General features: G+C 37.3%; 1 protein-coding gene across 1 annotated transcript in view; it reads left to right on the forward strand.

Annotated features, from left to right (window-relative positions):
• The window catches only part of Hfm1 (helicase for meiosis 1), a 77,362-nt gene that overhangs the window by 17,712 nt on the left and 42,851 nt on the right, over positions 1–16,799 (forward strand). Inside the window, exons 7-18 of the mRNA XM_028782420.1 lie at positions 3,508–3,578; positions 4,179–4,311; positions 5,812–5,963; positions 6,737–6,814; positions 7,026–7,181; positions 9,961–10,161; positions 10,244–10,332; positions 11,260–11,303; positions 11,503–11,604; positions 11,927–12,072; positions 13,548–13,642; positions 14,309–14,442. Coding sequence (XP_028638253.1) covers positions 3,508–3,578; positions 4,179–4,311; positions 5,812–5,963; positions 6,737–6,814; positions 7,026–7,181; positions 9,961–10,161; positions 10,244–10,332; positions 11,260–11,303; positions 11,503–11,604; positions 11,927–12,072; positions 13,548–13,642; positions 14,309–14,442 — 1,401 coding nt within the window. The remainder of the gene's footprint in view (positions 1–3,507; positions 3,579–4,178; positions 4,312–5,811; positions 5,964–6,736; positions 6,815–7,025; positions 7,182–9,960; positions 10,162–10,243; positions 10,333–11,259; positions 11,304–11,502; positions 11,605–11,926; positions 12,073–13,547; positions 13,643–14,308; positions 14,443–16,799) is intronic.

The raw sequence follows: 16,799 nt of genomic DNA on the forward strand, positions 1-16,799 counted from the left end.
CCCCCTCCCCTCCTCCCTCCCCCTCCCCTCCTCCTTTCCCTCCTCCCTCCCTCCCTCCCTTCCCCCTCCCTCCCTTACTCCCTCCATCCATATTCCATGTGGCATGTAGCACACACAGAATAGAATAAACGGGTTAAATAAGTTGCAAGGTAGGGAACAAGCCCAAGCTTATGGCCTAGACATTTATTCATAAATAGTTAAGCCTCAGAGTAGATCTTTTGGGGAACTTGGGCAGAGGTAGAAAAGAATGTGGTTACAAATGGCTTCCGTGGTGTTAGGCATGTAATCTAAATGTAGCTAAAAATCCAAGTTTAGTGCAAAAGATTCAGGTATTTAAAAAGCCCTTAGTGAAAGGAATGAGCCAACACCTCCTGGATCAGTTTCCTAGACAGGCAGGAGCCTTAAATCCCTTTAAGAGAGAGCTAGTGGGGAACCAGAGCCTCAATACATGCCAGCAAACAAAAAGACTTCCCAGAGCTGGGCCTGATAGGGTCAGCTCCCAGCAGGTGCCCACGGGCATGGTGAGGCTCAACTTTCACAGAAGGACAAACAGCAGCTCCAGCCCAAAAACTGGTAGCATACTAGCCTGAGCCAAGAGGGCCAGAGCTAGCCACCATAAACACATGCTGGCCTAAGGAGCCTGCTGATGCACAGAAACCCAGAAGAACGTCTGCCTCTCCAGAGTCTGGGCAAATCTCTCACATATCACTATTTCCTGGAGTTCCCCTCTCTGCCGGAACTCCCACCTTCTATTTCCTGCTTTTTGCTAATTCACAGTTTTCTATTGACAGGAGATGCTTCTACACAGTACACAAGAGATTCTCTCTACACATGTTTGCAGATTCTTTCTTAGTAGTTGACTCTAATTAGATCCTGAGGACAACACCAACTCTTGTCAGACCTCTGGCTGCAGAGCTGCAGTCTGCAGTTGTGCCGACATCCCCAGGGTAACAGAAAAGTACAGCACACTGCTGAAAGCTTGTGGAACAAAAGACAAATTTGGGTTTGAGTGTTCAGTGTTGATAGTCAGTACATCTACTGGCTGAGGTTTACTGTGCACTGGGAGACTGAATCTATGTCTACTCTGTATCAAAGATTCATTTTTGTGAATATAAATTGATGTAGAACTATCTAATGAGAGAAAAGCCAGCATGAAAGGCCTCTCCTAGGCTTGTTATAAATAAATATTTTATATGGAAAACATTCCTTGAGGGAAACTGTTATTCTTTCAAAAGCTGATTAACTGAGAAAGTCTAAATTTTATTTTTATTTTGTCACATATATATTTTCATGTACATGTTTCAAATATGTTTTTAAAGTTTTTATTTTCATTTGTGTGCATATGTGTGCCTGCTTGTCTGTATATATTATGACAATATTATGACATGCTGAAAGTAAAATGAGGTAATAATTTAAATATTAACTATATGGTTTAATAAGTGCAAACCTAAGTTAGACACTATTGTGAGTTTCTGGAATATACCAATTAAGAAAAGAGTAAATCCTTGTCCTTGAGTTGGTGTTCCTGCAATGGAACATAGGGGTGAGTTAGATCTGAATAATTGTAAGAAAATGTAAAGGAGAATGAAATCGGGACTGTTGGAATTGCAGGCTCAAGATATCGAATTTAATAATAATAATAATATAAACAGGGAAGGCATTCTTAATACGGTGAGACCTAAGCAATAAGGTGAAAGAAAAGGAAATTGGACAGGACAATGAAGCAGAAAGGCTGAGGGAAGATGTCATGGCAGGTACATGGCCAATGTTTCTGAATAACAGAGTCCATTAGTAACTAGAGGAGAAGAGTATGAGGTTAAAGGTCAGAGGAGATTGAAGGGAAAGAGTTGGGAAATAGATGTAGGGCCTTGTAGCCATTTTGTTGGAGGGAAAAGGGGGAATATTAGAGAAGTCATATAAATCTGATGTAAAAGTTTTAAAAGCATTACTACAACAACTCTTGAGTACTTAAGTACCTTATAAAATAATTTTTAGACAACTGTGCTTTCAAATATATTTTTACATTTTTAATGTACTTTCATTTGTATGTGTGTGCCTGTAAATGTACTACCTGCATGCCGGAGTTTATAGAGACCAAAAGAGGGTAGTAGGTCACTGGAACTAGATCACAGGTGTTTGTGAGCTGCCTGCTGTTGGTACTAGAACAGAATTTGGATTCTCTGCAAGAAAACAAGTACTCTTGACTACTAAACCACCTTTCCACCCTCTAAAAAGCTCTAAAGGCCTCAGTGATAGAAATTCATTCTTTTTTGTAAATTTCTAGATTTTTTTTTTTTTTTTTTTTTTTGGTTTTTCGAGACAGGGTTTCTCTGTGTAGCCCTGGCTGTCCTGGAACTCACTCTGTAGACCAGGCTGGCCTCAAACAAATTTCTAGATCTAGTAATATATTTTGCATATAGTGGTTATGAACATAGGTAATCATTTGCAACTTCATAAGAAGACTGCCATTAAAAATCCCCGAGGCTGGCAGCAAAGTCCCACCTTAGAGCAATGGCTTGCAAACTTCCTAATGCTGGACCCTTAAATACAGTTCCTTCTGTTGTGGAAACTCTCAACTGTAAAACTGTTTTGTTGACACTCCATGTCTGTAATTTTGCTTCTGTTTTGAATCATAATGTAAGTATCTGTGTTTTCCAGTGGTCTTGGGCAACCCTATGAAGGTGTCTTTGGATGCCCCACCCCTGAAGGGGTCATGACCCACAGGTTGAGGACCATTGCTGTAGAGACTGGGATAATTAATTATTCCTTATCTTTTTACTATCTTTAAACTTTCTCAGAAGATAAGGGTGATCCAAGTTCATCTTATCAAGCAAATATGCTGATGACTACAATTAAACAAAACAAATAATACAAAAAAAATGAAGGGATTCAAGATGAACTGACCAGAAATACACCTCTGCTAATGAAATGCAGCCAAAATCAGCAACTAATAAGTGAAAATTTGAGCACTAAAGAAAATATAAAAATCAAGTGTCTTAGTCAAGACAAGAAAAGAACAAACTAAAAATAGTTCTGATCAGCATGTCTCCAAGTATTCAGATCTCCTTCATTCTATTTAACTCTCAAGTTACATCCCTATATAATCCTTTGTTTTCCCACAGGGATTTTACAAGTTCTTTTTAGAATAGGGAGTAGAGTAGAATAATTTCAATTTTTTATTTTTTTAAAAAATCTTATTTGTATGAGTGTTTTGCCTGCATGTTGTACCACATGTAAACCTTGTGCCTGAAAAGATCAGGAGAGGGTATCCGATCCCATGTAACTTGGGCCACCATGTGAGTACTAGGAATCATACCCAGCTTCTCTGCAAGAACATATGCGCTCAACTGCCTAGCCATCTCTCCAGCTCCCTTCCTTTAATTCTTAAGATGCTAAAATAGCCTTATTATTAGATACTATGAGAGTCAATAGCACCAAATTGAATTTTTAAATTAAAAGTAAACATTTTTAATTCTGAAATATTTAGCTCCTTAATGTTATTACAAGCTGCAAAATTTAGAAGCATATTCAAAGAATTCCCTTACTTCAACTATATACAATCCAAAGCCTTTGATGATGTAAGTATCTTACACTTGTTTAATTATCTTCCTCTTCTCACTAGCTGTGGTCTTGTATGTCTTAAGAGATTTGAAAAATACGTCAGTGAATGCATATGAGTCATATAGGGGGATTGCTTTGTATTTATTAAATTTATAAGAATCTCACTGAAGGGTGAAGGAATGACTTTGTCTTAGGTCCAGCATATCATTTTGACAAAATAGTACAATATGAGAAAATGTGTTGTTCTTCAGGTTGAGACATCTAGAGCAGGACTACACATAGGAATCATAGAGGTCAACGTGCTTGCAGCAACTCCTACTCTTCTTTTTTTGTTTTGTTTTGTTTTTTTTTTGTTGCTGTTTTTTTTTTGTTGTTGTTTTTTCGAGACAGGGTTTCTCTGTGTATCCCTGGCTGTCCTGGAACTCACTCTGTAGACCAGGCTAGCCTCAAACTCTCAAAATCAGAGATCCGCCTGCCTCTGCCTCCCAAGTGCTGGGATTAAAGGCGTGCGCCACCACCGCCCGGCAACTCCTACTCTTCCTAAAGCATATTTTCTAGAAAATTGAGAATGTATATAAAAATTCTATATATTAATAATTGGTTCAATTTTATCTCAGCTTCTTTACACAGATAGGAATTTTGTGATTTGTGCCCCTACTGGGTCTGGGAAAACTGTAGTGTTTGAGCTAGCAATAACAAGATTGTTAATGGAAGTACCATTGCCATGGATGAACATGAAAATTGTTTACAGTAAGTATATATTGTAAAAATTATGATTAGATATAATCAAAGATTGAAGCAGAAACAAAGTTAATTCTGGGCATAAATATTATTTGGTAGCTCATACATTAAAAACATTAATTTATTTAGTTGTGATGCTGTGACTAAACCTGTAGACAGCACTTTACCGCTGAGCACTACTAGCCAAAAAATTCTCCCAACACCTTTGCTTTTCCTTGTGTGTATGTGGTGCTAGACATTGAGCTCAGCACATGCTCGGTAAGAGCTCTACCACTGAGCTATGACTCCAACCCTCTGTACATTTTAATAAAGACATGCCACAATTGGTTTCATCTCTTACATTAAATTTGAAACATTTTTCTAGAGTTGTACATAAAAATATTATTTGAATCAAGGATTTGAACTTTACATTTATTAAAAGAGGATAGTTAAAGTGAACAAATAATCATATATTTTACAATTTTAGAAATTTACATAGAAACATCTATTCTCCTTTTTGGGTGTATATTTTGTAAATGTCCCCCAAATAGTATATGTACACAATTTAAAGAAATAACTAATCACAAAGGTTTCTCATGAAAAGCATTAATCACAGTTTAACAGGCTGTCAAGTCAAGGACGGGTAAGATTCTGCACAGAGCCTTACCAACCTAAGACAGAAATGCATTGCTTATAATAATGGATATTCCACAACGGGTAAGGAAGGCTTTTTGTCAGAATGACCTAAGATAGGCTCAGTTTGGTTTATGCAATAAAAAGGGAGAGATGTGGAGAGCTTTTGGGGCTGCTTGTCAGGAATCTGACATAGGCCAAGGACGAGGAAATGGACTACAGGCAGGAATCTGACATTGGGCTAGAACAAGGAAGTAATTATAGACAGAAATCTAAATCTTAAGTTAGAACAAAGAAATAGGCTTCAGGCATGAAAATGACTTTGGGCTAGGACGGGGAAGTAGGCCCAGATACTTTGATCATCCTGATAAGCCCTTAGAAACAGTGATCACGGGAGTGAGCATGGGACTGTTTATTGTTGTGCATGTTCTTTGAGTATCTGGATGTATTGTCTGCCTTGTTCCTGGAGTATTTGCATCTGTTGCATTGCTAGTTCCTCAACCTAGAACTGACCTTAATACTTACATGTAATTTAAACAGTATAAAGGCAAAAAAGGAGGAGGAGGGATGGGATAGGGGATGGGGGGAATCGGGAAGGGGGATGGCATCTGAAATGTAAATAAATATCGAAAAAAAGAAAAAAAAACAACAAAAAAAGAAAAGCATTAATCACTTGCTCCATCTTTCCCTGTTTTTAGATTGCCTGAGCAATCACTTGTTTCAATTTTTTGTTCTTCTTGGTGATTATTTTTATAGCTTACTAAGTTTGTATTGTTAGTTTTTACTTAATCAATATTACACAGCAATAAATGTGTGTTTTAACTTAATTTTAGTAGCTAGACTTTAAGAAAACATTTTAAAATTACACTGGTGTTCAAAATAAATATATTATTTTAGTGGCACCAATAAAAGCCCTTTGTAGTCAGCGGTTTGATGACTGGAAAGAAAAATTTGGACCAATGGGCTTGAATTGTAAAGAACTTACTGGAGATACAGTAATGGATGACCTGTTTGAGATTCAGCATGCCAATATAATTATGACAACTCCAGTAAGTATTATTTATGTTTCTTTATTTACTTGAAAATATTTATCTTTATTAGGAAAAATTATTAAAAAGAAATACAAAGCATAAGCATGTACCATAAAAGTACTAGTTTTCAGGAAATGGAGAGAATATCCATAAATAAAACGGTGAAGGTAGAAGAGAAATGAAATCATGTGTCAACAATGAGTAAAACAAACCAAGTTGTAAGTGTGGATAATTTATAGTCATATTTATCTCTTATATTCATTTGTCCAAGTATGTATTATAGAAGGAGTACCCTGATAGGGCTTAACAAGGCATAATTAGCAGCCTAGAGAGAAGGTTCAGTGGTTCAGAGCACTGCAGCTCTTCCAGAGGACCCGAGTTTGAATCCCAGCACTGACATGGTAGCTCACACCATCTGTATCTTCAGTCTAAGGATGTCTGACGTCTTTCTCTGGTTTTCACTGGCAAGCATGCATATGTGACATAAACATCTGTTCAAGCACAATATTTACACACATAAAATAATATATGAAAAGAGCGTGACTTGTGGTTAAATAAATAAATATGTGGTTAAATAATTTTCAAAGACTGAAGTCCTAGTGTTTTAAGACTCTTAAAATCATTCAAGTAATTTTTAATTCTCATCTCTTTGGGGAGATTTAAAGACTCAACGAAAACATTGGTTGCCCTTGGTTTGCAAGATGTCTGATAAAATTTATCAGTATCTTAATAAGTACCTTAAATACTTTCAGGTTCTTGTTAGATTAAACTGCTTGTATTCTTTTCTATAGGAGAAGTGGGACAGTATGACTAGGAAGTGGAGAGACAACTCTTTCATCCAGCTGGTGCGACTGTTTCTCATTGATGAGGTAGCAAACACATTCACTTTCAGAGATAGACATAGATGATATTTTAAAAGGATAGAAAGAAAAGACATTTTAATAAAGTAATGTATTTAGTCCCTTAAAATGTAAAATGCTTATTTTTTCAAGGAAAAGTATTAATATTATTGTTCATTTTAATTGATTAAATAAAGTTTTAGTTTTACACCTTATGATTCTTTCTTGATTTCTTGCTAAGGTGCATGTTATTAAAGATGAAAACCGTGGTCCAACTCTTGAGGTCGTAGTAAGCAGAATGAAAACTGTACAGTTTTTATCCAGGGCTTTACAAAACACCAGCCCTGCTCCAGTGAGATTTGTAGCTGTATCGGCAACAATTCCCAATGCTGAGGATGTAAGTCAGAAGCTTCATGTGCTTCATGTTTTATTGTTTGTGGAATAGTTAGTCAATTTGATCTCAGAGAAGATGATATTTTCTCTTTGTCACTTAATAAGTTTAGTAGGAAAGTGTATGTAGAAAGTTAGTGCCAGATTTCTTGAAGTAATAAAGTTACAGCCATAAAATTTGGTAAAATTTAATAAAATATTTTCAGTACAAATCTGTTATTTGCTTTTATCTAAAATTCATGGTTTTATTTATTTCAGGCACCTTATAACCTGGGTAGTAATGTGTCATGTATGATTTGACAGAATAAAGTATGTCCAACTCTCATGAGAACAGACAGGAAAGAGAGGCTGCTTAAGAGAGCACACTGAGAGAAAAAGGAGGCAGTTTTTCAAGGAGAGTTTTACAGAGACAGGTTGGAGAAGACAGAACGAGCCAGAGAATGAGCCAGAAGATTAAAACATGTACCTTAGCAAGAAGTCAAGAGGGAATCATTAGGTATAAAACTAAAACTTCATTTAATCAATTAAAGTAAACAATAATATTAATACTTTTCTTGAAAAATAAGCATTTTACATTTTAAGGAACTAAATACATTATTTTACTGCCAAAGTTATTTTGAGGCCAAGCAGAGCAAATCAGACATGCTGAGAGAGAAGCCAGATTGAATCAGTCAGGTTGAAGAGGAGTTTGAGCCAGAACAGCTGAGTTGACCAGCCAGTCAGAGTTCAGAAAGGGTGAGCTTATTCAGCAGTAAGTCTCAGAGGCTAAAATCATTCTAGGCCTAGATTATATTGTATGGAGGGTAGCAGCTCCCAGTACTAGGCCTAGGTTAGCAGACGGAGGCAGTAAGGCATAGAAAGGACTAAAAAAAGAATAAAATGAAATACATAAAAGAATAAAAGATAATAGTTGTTTGCATTATTATACTTTCTATAATCATGTATGACTTTTTCTTTAATTCCTAAGCAAACTTTTCATTGTATTATATGTATATTATATGTTTTGCATGCATGTATGTTTGTACATGCTTGGTGCTCTTGGAGGCCAGTACAAGGTTGGATCCTCTAGAACTGGAGTTACAGATGCTTGTGAGCTGCCATGTGGGTGCTAGGAGTTGAAGGTAGATCCTCTAGAAGAGTGCTTTTAACCTGTGAACCATCTCTCCAGGCTCTTAGGCAAACTTCTTATAAGCTTATATACATATATATATATATTCATTCTTATTTTTTCTCACTCCTATTTACTTCCTAGCCTATTATGGTTTTGATAATACTTAGAAATTATTGTAAATAGTTGCTATATTGTCTCTTCCAATGGCAAATTTTGTTTTTATCTTTAAATTTCTTATTCTTGGAATTGCAATTGCTTTTGTTCATGGTCAAGAACAATGTAGAATGTTTATTATTTTAAATGGGTAGATAGAGTATAGAGGGCACACAGACAAGCCCCGGAGAAACCAGAAAAAATCAAACTCATGGGTTATCTTTGAAAGGAGCGAGGTGCTTAGATGCTTCTGGAATGCTGGAGAAGAATGTACTTTACAGCCTGGTGGTCTTTACTGTCTGCAGAGTCAGGCTCCACCCATGTCTCCCAGGATTTATGCTTTCCTTTCTTAGACCCTCTCCATCTAAATCTTGAGAATTAGTTCTAGGCCATGAAAACCTATCCTTATGAGTGATGTCACGTGTGCTTTACAACAGCCTAAGTGACCTCTGTGTTATCTTAGGCCAGGCCAGTCCTGACACCCACAGAGGCATTATGTTTACCTCAGTCATTCTCGCTAGACTCTAAATCTTGGGCACTGTTTTCTGAGTCAACAGTACCCATCTTTGTGAAAGAAGCCAGTTATCCTTTGTAAAGAATTTCAGTGTAAACATGTCTTAAATTTGCTGTTTGTGGGGATCCTGCAGGAGTCCATGCTGGCAGTGATCCACAAAGGTGAGAGTGAGAACCCAGTCGACACTGACTTCATCCACTTGGATCAGACCTGAGGAGTCTAATGCCAGGCGATTCATTGTCAGCCTGTGTAAAACATAGGGCACCACTTGCCACAGAATCAGTAGCTGTTCAGTAATTTTAATACTGTGTCTGAAATGTGCTTTGGCACTGCATCTCTCAAGAGTTTATTTGGAGTTTGGAGAAATGAGTCAGAGATTAAGAGCACTTCCTGATCTTCCAAGGACCACAGTTCAATCGCTGCACCCATGTCAGGACCCTCACAACTGCTGTAACTCCAGGTCCAAGGGATCTGATGCACTCCTCTGGCCCCTCAGGTTTCCACACATGCATAGCGTGCACACAAACACACACACACACACACACAAATGGGTAAGTATTTTTAAAAAGCTTGTTTGTTCTTTGATTAAAAGACCAACAAAGACAGTCATTGGTTTGGCACTGTGTTGCTAATGTTTAGGGACATACAAAGGTTTCAGTCATTTTCAGGAATCTGAACAGTAACTGGGACTTACGGTGCCATAGGAACTTTGATTTTTATGATTAAAGTGATTTTAATTTTAGTTTGGGCCCTTATGAGGGAATGCAAAACAAAATATTAATGACTAGTCAGAACTCTACCATATGAAAGTACTTACAGTATTGAAACACTGGTGTTGGTAGCATTTACTCATGTAGGAGTAATGTTAGTGAAGTATGTAATGTTGAAAAAAGATGATTTGATTAAATCCTTTTAGACTTTGACTTTAAAGTGATCTGCAGTTGTGCTATTCTAGCTATAGAATGTTACTAGAAAAAAGTGTAATGTACATGCTTCTGTTTTCCTCAGATTGCAGAATGGCTTTCAGATGGTGAAAGACCTGCCATATGTCTGAAAATGGATGAGAGCCATAGACCTGTGAAACTTCAGAAAGTGGTCCTGGGTTTTCCCTGTAATAATAACCAAACTGAATTTAAGTTTGATTTGGCCCTCAACTATAAAGTATACAGTGTTATACGAACATACTCCGATCAGAAGCCCACACTTGTGGTATGGATTCTTAGTTGCTGGTTTTGGGAGTGATGTTCAGTTTTTAACCTGATTGGTATATAATTCTCTGATGTATTTTCAGTTTTGTGCAACAAGAAAAGGTGTGCAGCAGGCTGCTTCTGTTCTTGTGAAGGATGCTAAGTTTGTCATCACCATGGAGCAGAAACTACGGTGTGTGCAAAGGGGGAGGACTTTTGGGGATCACGTAGGCGAAATGAGAACGTGGCTCATCCCTTAACCTTATCCTCAAACCTAGGTTTCTTTCTTTTTTTTTTTTTTTTTAAAGATTTATTTTATTTATATGAGTACACTGTTGCTGTCTTCAGACACCAGAAGAGGGCATCAGATCCCATTACAGACGGTTGTGAGCCATCATGTGGTTGCTGGGAATTGAACTCAGGACCTCTGGAATAGCAGTCAGTGCTCTTAACCGCTGAGCCATCTCTCCAGCCCCAAACCTAGGTTTCTTATGTGTACAATAAAAATAATAGTGGCTTTACATGTTGAGTGAGAAAATGTAAAAGTGGAATTAAAACAGAAGTGTAGGTATAGGGGAAAGAGGACCTGGGTAGTTGTAAATAAGTGGGAGCCTCTGCTTTCTGGGAGTGAACACAGTGGTCAGGTTGTGCTGTCACCTTTAGTCAGAATAAGAAGTGACACCAAATGTGTCTCCTTGCTCACAGACTAATGATGAAGGCAGTTTGGAAGGTGTGTGGGATTCTTTGTCTTATACTAGGTTTATTTGCATAGATTGTGTCTTCTCAGGCAAATACTTACTACTGTGTTTTTAGCTGAACTTATCCCTGAGAGACTGAGATAGTCCCTGCTTTAAAGATAGCTTTCAGTGCCTCCTCCTGCTACAGATGCACCCTGGCTGTCACTACCCAGGGATTCCCATACTATGGAAAGCAGCCAGGACAGTATATGAAGAAGGTTATCTTTAATAAAACTTGTCAGAGCTTATGGATTTTTGTTTGTTTTGTTTTTTAAAAGATAGCTTTCAGATGACGGTGTTGTTAAAATCTCTTTTTAAAATGATAAACTATTTCAGAATTTCCTGATGTTACGGAGAATAACATTAGTTTTATATTTTAATAGGTTGCAGAAGTCTGCATATTCTATAAGGGATTCAAAACTAAAAGGTAGGTTTAAAGACATGTTTCCTTGTTTTGTTCTGAAAACTGAACCTGGAGCCTCGGGCATGTCTAGTCAAGCCCTCTACCATGGAGCCACACCTCCAGCCTAGAGACTGCTTTTGAATATCGTGTTAAATACAGACAGAAGGGATCAGTGCTGGTGACGTGGTAGCACTGGCTGACAGGCAATGTGTTCCTACTATAGATTCCTTGGTATATGGTGTTGGTTACCATCATGCTGGAATGGAGCTGTCAGATAGAAAACTGGTCGAAGGGTTGTTTACTTCTGGAGATCTACCAGTTCTTTGTAAGTAAAACATATTTCTTATAGATATTAAAATATTTTGAAAATTATTTTAAGATAAAAAAGCTTAAATATTCTAATTAATTTCTCCCAAGAACTTAAAAAGAACTGTACATGTGTACTACAGTTAATTTTTTGGCAAGGTTTAATTCTTTATTATTTTATTGAACATAGGGTAATTTGAAAAGAGCTTATTAGCTATTTTTGTTTTTAAGGTACATTGGGTTTTTAGTCCATTTTTATCAGTATATGTTTTATAAGCAAATATCTTCCCAGGACAATAAAGTTATAAGGCTTGGTTATCATTCAATCTGATATTTGATAGTTACTACCAGTACTCTAGCTATGGGGGTGAACTTGCCGGCTCATCTGGTCGTTATAAAGTCTACCATGCACTACACTGGAGGTGTGTTTGAAGAGTACAGCGAGACAGACATCCTGCAGATGATTGGGAGAGCTGGCAGACCCCAGGTGAGGGACAATAGCTTTTCTTCCCCCTCCCTTTTTTTTAACATTCTAAATATAGCAAAGAAGGGGGGGTTGTGTGTTTTTAATTTGCATTTTAAATTTAGATAAGATTGAAAAATAATATAATTTAAGAATCAACTTTAATGGTGGAATAAACATTAAAAGGTCACTAGCTGGGATATATACACTTTACATTCCAGCTTTGTCTAAGCTGCCCTCTGCAAATGAGGCTAGTGTTAAATTAATTTTAAAGGGCCTTTCCATCTTATTTTTTCATTTGAATAAAGATGATTTGTCATTTTATGTTTATTTTAGAAACTGGATCTATGTAGCCGAGGCTGAACTCGAACTTGCCATCTTTCTGCTTTTGCCTCTTACATACTAAGATTACAGGCATCAGCCACATGCAGGTAGTCTGGGCATTTTGGTCTTTCATTGTGAAGGGCTCTTGTGCATTACAGAACATGTAACATTCCAGGGTTGTACAATTAAATGTTATAATTAAAAGTCAACCCATATTTATGTCAAAATATGTCTGACAAATGTTTGAATGAAGAAGTCATTCATATAGATACTAAGAACATCCTGGAAGAAAATCATTTTCAAAGTAAAAAAATGTTATGTCACAGAAGGTTTTAATTTTAGGGGATAAATTAAATATATCAAATTATGTAGTGTTACTTAAGGTTATTATTGCTGTGATGAAACACCATTTTGATCAAAAGCAAGTTGGGGAGGAAAGGATTTATTTGGTTTACACTTCCACGTCTGTCTATCATTAATGGAAGTCAAGACAGGAACTCAAGCAGAGCAGGAACCTGGAGGCAGGAGCTGATGCAGAGGCCATGGAGGTTGCTGCTTACTGGCTTGCTCAGCTTGCTTTCTTATAGAGCCCAGAACCACAGCCCAGGATGGCCTTGCCCACAATGGGCTGCGCCCTCCCCCATCAGTTACTACAGGCTTGCCTATAGTCCTGGGTTGTTTGTTTTTTTTTTTTCAATTTAATTTTTGTTTTCTTGTTTACTTCAGTAGTTGGGAGATTAAAGAGAACTTATCTACTAGTATACCTTTAATTGTGATGTTATGTACTCTTTTTTTTTTTAACTATCTTTAGTCTTTTTTACAATCCAGTCTTATCCAGTCCAACCTCTGACAGTTCCTCATTCCATTTCTTAAGTGAGATTCCTTCCTCTCAGATGACTTTAGCTTGTCAGCATGTATGAAAACTACATTAAATCTTAAATTTTTAATTCAGTTTACAAAGATTTATTTTGACTTTAACATTGTCAAAATTAAGTTATATTGAAACAAAAGTCATATTTACAGTTATACACAGGAGATTTTTTAAAAATACTTTTTGTTAATATTAAAATTCAGAAGCAAATTTTAGTCCTTTTCATTCAGTGTGAAATGGAAGTTCTGAGGAAGAGGCTCTGCCTATGTGTGCTCTACCCTTTCCAATCTCTGCTCTGTTGCAGTTTGACACCACAGCTACTGCAGTTATTATGACTCGATTAAGTACAAGAGAGAAGTACATTCAGATGCTAACTTGTAACGACACTGTCGAAAGCAGGTAACAGCAGTTACAAAAGAACATTGAACTAGAATGACTTGTTTCTCCTTTAATGTATGGAAAGGATATTTGGTTTGGGGGTTTCCTAAGGCCATTTTCTTGAAATAGTGTAATAATTTAACTATAAAACTTACATAATTTTAGGAATTAAATAGATTTATTTAAAGACAACAGAGTTATCTAGTGGTAACTCTTAGCTCACAATAGTACATATCTTTGTTATAAAATCCTAAAAAAGGCAATAAGGTCTTGTTAATTATTAGTATATTATAGCTTAAGAGAATTAAATTTGTAATTACTAACTTTTAGTAAGAGAAATATTGTCACACCTTAAGCTTTATTTTGTAATGAGAGAGAATGATGTCTAGAATGGTTTTCAGTATGCCATTCAGACTCCTCTTTGGGAAAGTAGGATAGAATCCATACTGCTGTCAGCACACTGACTTTTACAGAAACCTGTCTCTGTAACTGTAAAGTAAGGAGAAACCTCAATTCTTTAAGATCTTGACCTGCCTTTTTAAGATATTCTCTTATATTTTTGAATTTTTTTCATTGATTATTAAAGTAGCAACTAACATATATATTATTATTAAAGCTTAAAAAGTAAGATTTATGTTCTCAAAATTCACATTAATCATGCAGAGTTTTCCCCCCACCCCCCATTAGTTTGCACAGACATCTTATTGAACATTTAAATGCAGAGATAGTGCTGCACACCATCACAGACGTGAACATTGCTCTGGACTGGATCCGATCAACACTGCTGTATATCAGAGCTCTGAAAAACCCATCTCACTATGGTTCGTTTCTTTGACTTGGAAATATAGTGACTGTTTTTCAAACCATCAGGGTTTCTGTTTATACTATTATAGAACAGATTACAGAAACTAATAAACAACAGAAAAGAGCAGTTGCTGTAGGAGGAGCTAAGGTGGGAGGAGTAAGGAGAGGAAGAGGAGAAGGAAGAGAGGGAGCTAGGAGGTGGGAGAGGGGACGAGAGAGGGGAACATGGGGGCGGATGTTCACGTGTCTCCCGCAGTTGAAGGTAGTTGGTATATCTAGGTTAGGTATTGGGTTACACCTCTGATTGAGTGGGCATCTTGTTATTGATCATTACCAAATATATAAGCCTTTGGATAATCTAAGCATTTAGAGTCTCATTTATTCCGAGTCCGCATGGTTGGCAGGGTGGTCTGGGCAAAGGAAGAGGAGGAGCTAGGGAGAACAGAGATGTAGGAACGATGAAGAGCCACGCAGGTATGGAGAGCAGTCGCAGGTAACAACTTTTATTTAGGTTAGCTAATTGGGAAACAGCTCTCTTTGTATGGGCATATTGTTATTGAGCTTTACCAAACATATAAAGCCTTTGATTAATCTTTAAGCATTGGAGTCTCATTTTATTACTGGCCCACATGGATGGAGGGATGGTCTGGGCAATGCCCAGCCTTGCGGAGACAGCGTGGAAGATTGGCAGAGTCATCTCCCATGCTGGCGTCTCATGGGTGGCGGGGCTGGTATTTCTGGTTGGCCATTTCTAGCTGCAGTGTGCACATGACTTTTGGCCATGGAACATGGCGGCTGAGCTAGGCAGAGCCACTGCAGCTTAGATAGTCGGCTTGACCAGAGGCCGATTTTAAATAATTACTATAACAGTTGCAGTCACCAATATATTCAGAGGTAAGAGGAGGCGAAATGAGAAAACACTGTTTGCTCTACTTCTAGTCCTTTAATAAGCTTTAAAAGCAACACTGTTAAAAATAGACTCAATGGAAGAAAATTAAGTGTACCAACTAATTTAACATAAGTTAAAGCTTTAAAGTTTTGGGCTGGAGAGATGGCTCAGTGGTTAAGAGCACTGACTGCACTTCCAGAGGTCCTGAGTTCAAATCCCAGCAACCACATGGTGGCTCACAACCATCTGTAATGAGATCTGATGCCCTCTTCTGGTGTGTCTGAAGACAGCTACAGTGTATTCATATATAATAAATAAATAAATCGTTAAAAAAAAAAGCTTTAAAGTTTTGAATTTTTCTCATATCTATCATTCAGCCTCCCTCTCATTTTAAATTTGTAGCTGTTCATTTTTCAATTTATAAGAACACAAAGCAAATAATAAAATAAAAGCAAATAAAGTATAATTTTCCATTTTTATGCAAACAATGTCCCACTATATTAGTTTTCTAACAAATTACTTAAAGCACATCTTGGAACAACCAACATTTGTTATCTCATGCAGTTTACGAAGCCAAGAGTCTCAGCTAGTTGGTCTGGATCAGAGTCTCTCTTGAGGTGCAGCAGTGTGTCAGGCGAGCTACAGTGACCTGAAGGCATGGCAGGGCTTGCCGACTCACCAAGAAGGCTGTCATAGAACTCTTGGCTGAGGCTTACTGTTTTCAACGTGGACTTTTCCTGCATCTCTCTTCCTTTAGGAAGAGTCATAAAAGAGACTGGCTAATTAAAGCTGCATTTCCTTATTTGTAACTTAGTCACACATCGTCACTTACTGTAAAACACGTTATTAGTTCTGGCCACCTGCAGGGGAGAGGAACTGAGTGCAATTTTTGTAGGGAAGAGTATCAAATTTTAATGAACATATTTTTAAAAGATGAGATTTGGTGTGTGACCTTGGCAAACCATGAAATCTGCTCTAGCCTCTCAGCATTCAGAACTGTATGCCACTACTGTGACTATATTTTAAGCTGCTACTGTTTTACCGTTCTGCACCTTTCTTTGTATTTTCCCCCAATATATTTTGGAGACTTCCTGTTTAATTTTTAGGGTAACTATAAAGTGATAGGCTTCACTGGGACCTTTTCATCATGTCTGTCATTGTACTTTCTTAGGTTAATTTCTTCCCACTGCTTTCCTGCCCTCCACAGCCCCCTCTGACTAGACCCTCAGATCCCCACAAACAGGCTCGCTTCTGCGAATGTCACCAGATCCGTTACCCTGTCCATCACTCTAAAGGTCTCCCTTTCTCACAGTCTGCTTTCATCACACACAAGCATACACGCTGGAGTACATACGTGAGTCTGCCTTATTCTCTTAACATAATGATCTTCATTACCATTTATTTTCCTGCATATCTCATGATTTCATTTTCCTTCATGGCGATAAAAAATCCGTATGTCCATTTCTTTATCCATTCATCTGTTGA

Source organism: Grammomys surdaster, unplaced genomic scaffold (assembly GCF_004785775.1).
Source record: "Grammomys surdaster isolate TR1022 unplaced genomic scaffold, NIH_TR_1.0 751, whole genome shotgun sequence".
Classification (NCBI taxonomy): domain Eukaryota; kingdom Metazoa; phylum Chordata; class Mammalia; order Rodentia; family Muridae; genus Grammomys; species Grammomys surdaster.